Source organism: Rousettus aegyptiacus, unplaced genomic scaffold (assembly GCF_014176215.1).
Source record: "Rousettus aegyptiacus isolate mRouAeg1 unplaced genomic scaffold, mRouAeg1.p scaffold_m13_p_1, whole genome shotgun sequence".
NCBI lineage: Eukaryota > Metazoa > Chordata > Mammalia > Chiroptera > Pteropodidae > Rousettus > Rousettus aegyptiacus.
In genome coordinates this window covers 151,965,330-151,977,488 of record NW_023416284.1, presented here as the reverse complement: position 1 = coordinate 151,977,488, position 12,159 = coordinate 151,965,330, and the positions used below count along the sequence as shown (strand labels likewise).

Here is a 12,159-nt window from a genome sequence, read left to right as displayed (position 1 = left end):
GAGTCCTCTGATCCAACAGGTCTCCAGTATGCCTCTGAGTGACATCACTTAGACACATATGCCTCCTCTCCTTCCCTCTCCTCTCTCCAGAGAGTTTTCTCGCCCTCCTCCCCTGCTGGATGCTGGCCCCCTCCCCTTAATCCTCTGTACAGTCTCATGCTGTGAGAGACATCTCCTCTCAGGCAACCTTGTCCAAGCACCACCCAGTAAAGCTGGTTGTTTGTTACCTCCCCTCTTGACCATATCTTTTTTCTATATCAGCCCCCACATTCCTCAGACAAACCCCCTACAAAGGCACTCTTGGCACAATGAAGATTTCAAGAAAGCCGGTATATGAACTTTTAGAAAGAAAGTTGACCCATATTGCCTTATATCTGGAGAATAATCTTTATAGAAAGGGTCTTCATTCTTTCTTTACTTTTGGATACCAAATAATTGTATATGTTTTAAATGTATATATTTATAAAGGGTTATGTTCTATATAGGTTTGCCTGGTTTTTTTTTTTTTTGTAGATTTGCCCCTCCTGTTTATGTACATTACTAGGAAAAAGGATGAAGCTTTTTCAGATTGCAAAGATCAGCTTCATGCTTGGGTTTTTAGTAAAAATAATTACAATGCCTATACTTTATCAAGTACTTACTGTGTGTCAAGTAATATATTAAGCTCTTGACATGCATTATTTTATTTAATCATCATAGTAACCAATGAGACTGGTACTTTCATTTATTTACATTTTGTGTGAGTGCAGAAAGTGGACTCAGAGAGCGTAATCGCCTCACTTAGGAGCCGTATCAGTGGTGGCAGAGCTCAGATACGAATCCAGTTTGTCACATGCCTACGCCTGTGACCTTATGCATTCTTCCTCAATAAGTGAGAGGATTTCCTTAAGGTTACATGGAGAAGTAAACAGTTTCAGCAAGCAAAGAGCCATGTTTCCTGGAGTAGAGGAAGATAATTCATCAACATTCAGCATTCAGCAGCATCGTTTGTAGTTGTACAGTAGCTCTGCAGACCTAACGTAATTCCCCTAGGGCAACATGCAAATGTCTGTTCGCCCCATGTTTGTCTCCCAGCTTCTTTACTTTTATCTCCTTGCCTTCTGTCTCTTGGTTTCTCCTTGTGGTTTCAGCTGCCTCCTGACTCCTTTGTATAGCCTTTTGTATTTCTCTGCTTCTATATCGCTTTGGCCTCTGGATTCTTTGTAAATATCTCCCAGTTATACTCCCATAGGTAACAGATGATTGGGTTGGTCCATCCATTGGAGCAAACTTTACACCTGGTCACCTCACCTCCAAAGCTCGTGGCCAGCTCTCAGTTGTCTGCCTTTGGGTCACACACCAAGCCCTGTATCAGTCAGCTGAGGCCAGGGACCCAAATCACGTTGTACAAACTATGGAAATTTTGTGTAAGACCCCAAAGGAAGTGGCTGTAAGTGAGACTTGAACTTGCACCTTTTTTTAAAAGGAGCAGTAGAAGCCCAAAGGCTTTAAGTTGGAATTGTTTTTACCTAGATTTTTAAAAATTTAAGTATAGTTGGTATACGTTATTGTATTACTTTTATTAGTTTCAGTTGTACAATCTAGTGATTAGACATTTTTATACTTTACAATGTGATCACCCCACTATACCTAGTGATCATCTGTCACTATGCAAACTTATCACAGTATTATTAACTATATTCCCCTTTATCTTCTTCACTCATGTCCCCATCCCTGTCCCCTCTGGCAACTACCCTTTTGGTCTTTGTTTCTATGAGTCCGTTTTTGTTTTGTTTGTTTGTTTTGTTCTTTTAGGTCCCACAAATACCATATGGTATTTGTCTTTCTCTGTCTGAACCAATTTCACTTAGCATAACACCCTCTAGGTCCAACCATGCTGTTGCAAATGGCAAGATTTCATTCGCTTTCATTACTGCATGATATTCCATTTGTGTGTGTGTGTGTGTGTCTGTGTGTGTGTGTGTATGTGTGTAATACATCTTTATTCATCTATCAGTGGATACCTTATCTACTTATCTATTAATGGACACCTGGGTTATTTCCATATCTTATCTATTGTAAATAATGCTACAATGAACATAGAGATGCATATATCTTTTCAAATTAGTATTTTTGTTTTCTTTGGATAAATACCCAAAAGTGGAATCACTGGTTCATATGGTGACCTGTCTGGCCAAAATGGCGTGATTTTCAAAAAAGATTTTTAATGTGTCTATTATGAATAACTTACAATCATATGATTAGAGCACCAGCATATAAAAATATTTACTGAGGGTAGTTTCTAGCAACAAAAATATGTTATAAAATGTACAAATATCTGGAGAAATTCCAGCATATTTCTTTTTATTCATGACTTTTTGTGTTCTTGATTAGGTCAGGACATAAAATTGAAAAGAAACTGTTAGGTACAGCAGTAGAGTTGTGCACAACATTTAATTAGTTTTCTTCTTATTCATATATGCGCACACAGCCATTTAAGAGTATGTAAGAAGGAAGAATGTTAAGCTTCTATATATTGTCTATTAGATTATAAGCATGACAGAGTTATGAACACTTCTCTTTTAGTCCTTTAGCATCTTATTATTCATAGTACAACAAACCCTTAATAAATGGCATTACCTAATTTCTCAGCCATGATGCCAAATGGAAAGAAAGTACTAATTGGAGAATCTTCTATAAGCATAGAGCCAAGGGGAAGTAATGCTATTTTAGGGTATTTTATGTCTAAATTCCAGCTTCTCTGAGTGAAAATAATGAATTTCTATTATGAAATTTTGAATCATTTTCTCTTATTTGTTTTTATTCACACCATGTGTTAGCTGTGCCTTTCACTAATGCAAATATAAATATTCAGATAAAAATAAACTTCATTTGCTTTCAATTTGTCTTTTTTCATAGGTTTTCAGTATTGCATTTGAAGTCCTAATCAACATCTAGTCGGGCCTTTTTACTTGGGATGTCAGGCTGTAGAACCCTAATTAATTGATGAAAGACTACAAAACAAAATTAAAGAGACTTTGAAGAGGGGAGATTAATCCTATCCAAGGACTTTTTGTTAGTAGTCGAATTTTAGACATGACTTTGCCCTCAGCTCACAAGCACACTGAGTCTGGAGAGACAGACTAAATACCTTCATCCCCCTGGTCCCTCAGCTTGTTAGTGACTTAATACTATAAAATTAGAAGCTAATAGCATTTTGATGTTTTCAAATATTTGCATGTCATGAGTTAAAAGTCGATTTTATATATGAATTGTGAATTCAGTCTTACTGTTACTCTGCACACACACTCACACACAAAGTCCTGTGTTTGGCTTTAACATGATAAGTCATTTCCAGAGTGACCAGTCACTGGAATTAATGAACAACGTGGTTGTTCCTCTTCATTTCACAGATTCCTGGAGAAACCACTTTCGATGCTTCATTCAGGGCATTTTGAGCACCTCGTTTTCTTTTTGTTTTCTAACTTTAACTTACAGAAATCTCAAGAGATGAGGAACCCATTTTGAGAAACATGTCACAGAAACTTTTGAAAAGTAGGGAGCTAAGCAATTAGTGTCAGATTTTCCCTTGGGGCAAAGAAAATAGAAAAGTTAATATTTACTACAGAGGTAGCTGAAGTAGATTCTGTAATAGTACATTGTATAAAGGATAATTTTTGACAGAGAAACAGTCTTATGTGAAAAAGCTTTATGCTGTCTTTGAGTCGTTAATAGTATATGGCACTGACTTCTGTTCAGACCTCGAGCTGAAACAAATCATCATGACATTTTTTCTGTTCTTGGATCATATGTTTTCCAAAAGCTTTTGAATTTATACAGTATCTTTGGAAATTTAAATGAATGGAAAGTTTATCAATGTAATACATTTAATAGGAAAACCAAATCGTACTCAGATGTATTCTCAAGGTGTTTTTGTGGATCTAATATAGCTAGTCTTTTCAGAGGCTCATTGGTTTCTGTTTCTGTGATGTAAATTTAATTGGTTTCAGTATAGGTTTAAAATTCAGTAAACATGTGATTACCCACCATGTGCTAGGAAGGGCACCAGGTACAATCATACAGGCCATGTTCATGTAATGATTACATATACCCTGTGAGGAATTATGTTCCCGATTTTTCAAATAAAGAGAGTCTCATAAAAACTGTGACTCATCCATGCTTGTGTGACTTAATGGGTGGTATTATAGGGATTATCAATCAGGTTATTTTACCCACAAGTTTATTATACTTTCCAATAAAATTAATTTAAAGGAAAAGATCTTGAAAATACTACCTTATACACATTTTATTGGCTGTTGGAAGATCAACAGTCTGGTTCATCAAAAGATTGACTCATTAAAGGAAGATGATGCAGTATGTTGGGTAATGTGATGGGCTTTGGAGTCAGGACAACACTGGGATGAACCCCGGCTCCTCAGCTGTGGAGAAATGTCATGATTTTGAGCAAAGTTATTAGTGTTTTAACTTCCAAACCTCGGCTTCTTTATCTATCAGACAATGGTAATGCAACATATTTCATTGAGTTGTAACCAGAATTGAGTACAATACTGAATGAAGAGCATTTATCAGAGTTCTCAGCAGATAGTTTTCCTTTTTTAAATTTTTAATTAAATTTATTGGTGTAACATTGGTTAATAACATAAATTTCAAGTGTACAACTTTATAATTCATCATCTGTGTACTCAATTGCATGGTCACCACCTGGAATCTGGTTTTCTTCTGTTACCATATATTTGACCTCCTTTACCCACTTTCCCTCCCCTCTTCTCTTTCACCGGGAGGTACCATTCTGTTGCCTATATGTGTTTGTTTTGTTGTTGTTGTTATTGTTGTTTCGTTTCTTTGTTATTTTTAGTTTTTGTCCTACGTATGAGTGAAATCATGTTTTTTTGTCCTTTTCTGTGTGACTTATTTCACTGAGCGTAATACTCTTAAAATCCATCTATGTTGCTGCAAGTAGCAATATTTAATCTTTTTATGTCTGAGTAGTATTATATTGTCTATATGTACCACATCATCATACAGTCATTCATTGGATGGACACTTAAGTTTTTTCCATGTGTTGGCTATTGTAACTAATACTGCTATGAATATATGGGTGTAGATTCTAGAAGCTCTTGTTAGTAACAATAGTGTGAGATAGGAAGATAATATACATTGGTTAAAGATGTCAATTATTGTGTTCAGGGACATATGAAGACTTTCTTATTAATAAAATTGTATTTATCTCACTGAAGATTAATAGCGATAAACAGCCCTTTTGTAGCATTTATAATTTATGTGATGCTTTTAAAGATATTTTTAAATATGGAGCCATATTAGAACATTTTCAGATTGTATTTATAATTTAATTAGTGTTGCTAATGGGTTGGGAATTGTTCCATGAATACGTTCTAGACAGATGAGGAGTCCCCCCCTTTTTAAAAAATGTGTATAAACATAATTATATATATTCTTTGAAAAAAATTGATACAACTATTATACAATAGTTATACAACCATTTTGGCAGGCTTTTAGAACAATTTCTCCCCTAGAAAATCATTCACTTTCTACTAGAGCTGATATCTAGCACAGTAGATCAGAACTTTGTCTATAAGCCATGAGAAATTTATTTGGTCTTTATTATATGTGGAGAAATTAATTCTGTTTGAAATAAAAAGAAAAAAGATATGCAACTAATTGGTGACAGAAAAGTTTGGCCTTTAAAAAGATTCCTGTTATGGAGTCTGGATTGGGAATATATCAGTCTTCAGTTACATAGGTACGCACACACATATATATAAAAATTAAAGATCGATTATATTAAAATAAGCTGAAGTTTTCCAAAATCTAGATATAATCATAGAGTTTAAATTTTTTATTTCCTGTAGGTATTTAAAATACTTCTCTGTATAGACTTGGTCAAGATACATCAAAGTGTTTAAAGTGATAACCTTGGATATTTGTCTTGGATTTTGTGATATATATATACCTTGAAGTTGACAAAGTACAGAGAACCTTGTACAGAAATACGAATTTTAAATATAGTCTTTGCAGATTTAAGCTGTCATGAGAATGAAATAGATAAATATAAGAATGGTTTGTCCTTTTAGGGATAAGCTAAATTTCTGCTGTTGGAAACTAACTTTTGAACTGATGTGTATCTTAAGTAAGATTAAATGGATTTAAAAAAAATAACATCTACATCTGTGAACATAAAGGGCCATATGGATGTGTGTGTGCGTGTTCCAGCTTACTCATGCCATTGTCGCCATTTTAATTCATTACCATCTTTTTAACTGAGCAGCGAGTTTTAATATTTTAACCTTTAGGTCTTTAACATATAATCTATTTTGTGGCAAAAACATTTCAATTCAAATTATAATCCCATTTTCATTTCTTTTCTCAGATGATGAAACATGCTTGGAATAATTATAAAAGTTACGCCTGGGGATTAAATGAACTGAAACCTATATCAAAGGAAGGCCATTCGAGCAGTTTGTTTGGTGAGTAAAATATACGTTGTGTCGCTTGTCACAATACAAATGACGGTAACTTCTCTAATTGAGTGTACTTGTGGGTGGTGGAGAAGTCTGTGTGACCTTTCAGGCCATGTTGCTAGGAAACTTACACAGCTGATAGAGGTATCTACATTCAGGCAGAGCCCTGGCTACATACATATTAGAACCATTTTCATGCTCTAGAAAAATACCGATACCTGGCACACACTTCTATCGATCTCATTTAATGGACATGGGCGCAGCATCATGATTTCTAGATCCCAGGGTGATACCCAGCAGGGGAGCATTTGGTTGGCTGCCTTAACTGCTTCCTATCAGTTAAAAGTTTGTTCTGTCTTTATCAATAAGCCGGCCAAGGCAGCCAGCTGTGTTGATCTTCACTGTATCTCAGTGACTCTCTATTTTGGATCTAGGTTTCTCCTGTCTGTTTCATGAAAGAGAAAGTGAGGGTGGGTTAAGTTAGTTATTTGAATTTCCATTTATCCACTTTGGCATGCTTTATTACATTTTGTCCTCACAGCACCCCTCTGATTGGTATTGTGGGTATTGATAACGTTGCTGTTGCACAGGTGAGGAAGCTAAGTCACAGAAGGAGATGGGTTCCTCGGGTCATAGAGCTACCCAGTATTCTTTCCACTGCTCTCAATTCCTTTTCAACTCCCACAATTTCGCCTTTAAGTAACAGGATGAAGGGAATGGAGTCTTACTCTGACACTTTCAAATTCACCATAGAAAACATGACTTTCTATACTTTAACCAAAATTGTTAAATAGTATGCCTATATAAATCATGTAATGAAAACAGTGTCAGCTGACACTGTGTGCCAAGTGCCATTCATGCGTCATTTCATTTAACCTTATTATTATATGCATTTTATAGTTGAGAAAAATGAAGCTCAGCGAATAGCTTGCCTAGTGTTAGCCACCGACTAATTGGCTGATCTCGAACTTGAACCCAGGTGTGGCTAAAGCCAGAGTCTGTGTTCCTAGTCATCATACTATGCTTTTCTATTTATTTGGGCTTTTCTGTTTAGTTAGGACCTTCCATGTGTTTGGCTGTACTTCCAGCCCTGGTGTTAATAAACACAAGTCCTTGCAGAGTTTAAGGCCTACTGCATAAGACTTATGTGTAAATGCTGAATTATGAAAGCATTGGGTGATTCCGTAGATATTCATATGAAGTTCTGAGGAATCAGTAGTTCAGGTAAAGAGAAGGGCTGTAAGAACAGAGAGAGCTGGGAAGAGTGGAAGAAAGACTGGTTGATCTATCACAGCAACACAGTTTAGAGATGAAAAGAGCCTAAACCTGAGGTAGTAGTGGTTGAAGTAATTTCAGAAGTTTCTAAAGTAGCATTTTCAGGACATGGCCACCAGATGACATGGACGATGAGCAATAGAAATTGAAGCGAGACATTTGGAAACTTCAGGCAGACTCAGAAGACTTTATTTTTTCATCGTTTACTTTTTAAATGTAATCCTATTTTTACTTTTAGCTCTATGAAAGTTTCTTGTATCATTAAGAATCTATATGTAAATTTGCCATAGTCAAAGAGATTATTTGGTTTTCTGCTAATATGTTGATGGTTTTAAACTTATTATTGAACATTAAAAACCTACTAAGTCTCTTCCTATGGCATGTGGAGATAAACCTACTAAGTCTCTTCCTATGGCATGTAGAATAGAAAGCATGACTTCTATTCTAAGGAGGTTTACAGTCTAAAAGAGATGCATACAAATAATCATGGAAGACAGAAAGTCTTCTGTGAGAACAATGTAAAGCCAAGGGAGTTCAGAGGACATAAATCAGAGAGTCAGGACTGATTGGCTAGGTGGGTGGGAGGGGAGGTTAGGATCAGTCAGGGCTTCAAAGAGGGAGTGGAATTCCATTTTAAAGTAATGTTTCTCAGAGCTATCACTAAATAATTTTAAATCTAATTCTATTGAAACAGTTTCACACAAGTGCACTTTGATATAATTACATTAAAATTAATATGTGTTGCTCCCTTATTTTAGGTTTGTTCTTTTTCATGCTAAAGAATGCAATCACAAATGAAATTTCTAACAAATTTATTTTCTACAACTCAGAAGTAACTTTAAAGATTAGTGTATCAATCTGTAGCCTGTGGTAATTTTTAGTTTCGCTTTAGTGTACTTTTAAAATTTTCCTTCACTGAAAGAATTTTAGACTGTATTCATTATCACAGTTTATTAATAAATTCAGTGTTACCCTCTCTTTTTCCAAGGTATGGTCGATTTGCGTGCATTTATCTGTCAAAAGTAATTTATTGAATAAATTTTTTTTCTGACATTTTCAGGTAATATCAAAGGAGCAACAATAGTAGATGCTCTGGATACACTTTTTATTATGGAAATGAAAGATGAATTTGAAGATGCAAAATCATGGGTTCAAAAACATCTAGATTTTAATGTGGTAAGTTAAAAGTTGCCAATTCGGTTCTTAAATCTCAGTTAACATGGATAAATTTTGTCTTTCATGGGACAGATTATTGTGTTGTACCCCAGCAAAAACAAATAAAGCAACTGTTAAATAGTATCATAATGTATTCACAATTTTCCCTCCCTCACTGTACAAATATATATCTTTGTTTTTTGGCAATTTAAAAGTAAGAAAAAATTAATATTTTTTGAGAGCTACATGTACCAAGTATTCTTGTTCAAGGCCAACAACAACCCTATGAGACAGGTACTATTTTCACATCTTTACAGATTAGACATCAGAGTCTCAGAGCCTTAACCACACCACTCAGCTAGTTGGGCATCAGATCTGCGAGTCCAACACGGGTCTGTCTGACTCTAATGCTCATACTTCTGCACTGAACTATGATGCAATTTAACTTCGTTAAATTAACATTTGTTAAGTGGAACAGGGTGCCAGACTGAGATCTGCAGTTCAACAAGAGACTACAAGGGAAATTAAAATAGAGTGATTTATTACTCACAGGTCCTAAGGAAGTACAAGGTAAGCCCCCAGGGGCCACACAGAAAGGTCAAGGCAGAGTACAGACTGAAAGACAAAACTTGGGGCGTATGCCTTTATTAGGGTAGGTAGAGTGTTTTGGAGTTCCCAGACTAAGACCAACTGGGTTAATTCAAACAAATAAGCAAACAAACAAACAAAAAATGGGGTTTTGATAAACTCGATGGGGGTCTTTTCTAAGAGGCACACCAGGAGAGGCCCTGGTGACAGAGGAGACTGATCACAAGGGCTGTTGGGGGGAGTCATATGAGGAACTTACTTAAATTTGCTTGTATATCTCTAGGCTATTATCTTGCATGTACTTGCGTGAGGGGCTGATTTCATTTTAAGGTGCCCACAGGCTGCTTGACCACACAAAATGGATACAGAGGTAGTCATACCATGGAGTAGCTTAGCTAAACTATTGACATGCATCAAGCAGCAGCTGCATCCACTTCCCCTTAAATAAGGCTTCAAACTTTGTTGATTGTATACCCTTAGCAGTATCAGATTTTGCCAGTAAGTATTTGAAATATTTTTTTAATTTGTACATGTACTATTATCCTTAACAAATACCTCAAAATATATTGTACACCCAGGGAAAGGTTCAGAATTAAGGATAGTGGACATTTCTAATATTTTCTGAAAATTTTTATTTGGACTACATCTTGTCAAGTCTAATCTAATTTCATAGTCATTCTTTTACCTTATAATGAGGGTGGCAAAGAGCTCATTCTAAGAAAATGAATATGTCAGTCTTGCCATTTTTAGTCATTCACTTATGTTTGCATTACTGTTATTATTTTTAATCTGAAATTACTTTGCAGAAATCCTTGTAAGCCTTTTGTCTATCTGGTAAGCATTTGATAATATCTGTACATCCCATATGTTGAGAATGGACAAAGAGTGTTTCCTTATTAGTCCCTCTGCTTTGTGGAGCTCTTTTTTAAAAAATTGAAGTATAATGGGAATACAATATCCTGTTAGTTTCAAGTGTATATCATAGTGATTTGATATTTATATACATTACAAAATGATGTTCACAATAAGTCTAGTTACCATCTGCTACCATATATCGTTATTACAGTATTATTGACTGTATTCTCTATGCAGTATATTTTGTCTCCATAACTTATTTTTTTAAATAACTGGGAATTTGTACTTCTTAATCCTCTTCACCTATTTTGCCTGCTCCCCAACCCCTCTGCCCTCTGGTAACCACCAGTTTGTTTCCATAGCTATGAGTCAGTTTGTTTTGTTTTGTTCTGTTTCTTTTGTTTTTTAGATTCCACATGTAACTGAAATCACATAGTATTTGTCTTTCTCTATCTGACTTATTTTACTTAGTGTAATACCCTCTATGTCCATCCATGTTGTTGAAAATGGCAATATTTCATTCATTTTTATGACTGAGTAATATTTAATTGTCTATGTATACCAAATCTTCTTTTTCCATTCATCTATTGATGGGCACTTAGGTTGCTTCCATATCTTGGCTATTGTAAATAGGGCTGCAGTGAACATAGAGGTGCATATATCTCTTCGAATTAGTGTTTTGTTTTCTTTAGGTAAATACCCAGAAGTAGAATTGCTGGATCATATGGTAGTTCTATTTTTAATTTTTTTGAGCAGCCTCATGCTTTCTGGAGCTTTTATTCTTCCACAGACCAAGTGGGGACAGCGTTGTTATTCAGAATAATAAAGATCATTAAAGCTGCGTCTTTTTCCTCTCTCTTTGAATTAAAAACATAAATAAATCGAAAGTTTTAATATTTTGTTTCTACTCCTCTAATTAATTGCAAGGTATACCTCATTTTGGAGATCACTGCCTAAACGGACAAGCAAATGAGTCTGTGTTTAATCTGAATTTAGAATAGAAAGTATTCCAATATAAAGAGACTTTGGAAGTCAATGCTTTTAGTTCTTTTAAAGACAAGAAAACAGGCCCAAAGAACTAGTGATTTGCTCAAAGTTCTATAGCTATTTGATTGGAATGACCAGTGATAGATCTGATATTGCCAACAGAACAGAGTATGAAAAACTAAGACAATAGGAACAAATTGGTTTTTGTTTGTTTGTTTGTTTGTTTGTTTTGAGGGCTCTCTCAGAACAGTACTTTTGTCCTGCCTTGTTATTTATTGGTAAATTCAGCTACCTACCTTTAAATAATTATGGGTTTGTCTTGAGCTATATATATATATATATGAGACAGAATTCAGTGTGTGTGTGTGTGTGTGTGTGTGTGTGTCCCCATCACAAAAAGGTAGGCAAATGAAAACTAGGTTCTTACAACATCTAATGATGAAAGACAGGAAAACAGACTTTAGTGACACTGGTCCTGAATAATGTCCATGTCTCTTGTTGATTCGTGGGTCAGTCTGTCTGATAATTACAGTATTGCTGCCTCGCACTTCCCCCAATACTGGTACAGTTCTTTGCTTGAACCACCAGTGGTAGTCTGAGAAACTCTGGAGTCATTTATTTAAAAGGACAAAACACAAAGGCCTCTCAGGGTAATGGCAAGGTAATAGAAGACAGTTGGCTGGCCTCGGACCACAGCCAGGGGACTTGAATGTGTTCCGTGGACCTTGGGACCTGTAAGGAAGCAGAGGGAATCTAACGGTAGATAGCAGATGATGTGGAAGTGAAGAGCACATTCCTTGGCTTTCTTATAAGATATGTT

At 35.6% G+C, this 12,159-nt stretch overlaps 1 protein-coding gene across 1 annotated transcript in view; it reads left to right on the top strand.

The window, feature by feature from the left end:
* Positions 1-12,159, top strand: part of MAN1A1 (mannosidase alpha class 1A member 1) — a 142,811-nt gene that overhangs the window by 35,402 nt on the left and 95,250 nt on the right. Inside the window, exons 3-4 of the mRNA XM_016153805.2 lie at positions 6,389-6,485; positions 8,815-8,930. Of these exons, the coding sequence (XP_016009291.1) occupies positions 6,389-6,485; positions 8,815-8,930 (213 nt within the window). The remainder of the gene's footprint in view (positions 1-6,388; positions 6,486-8,814; positions 8,931-12,159) is intronic.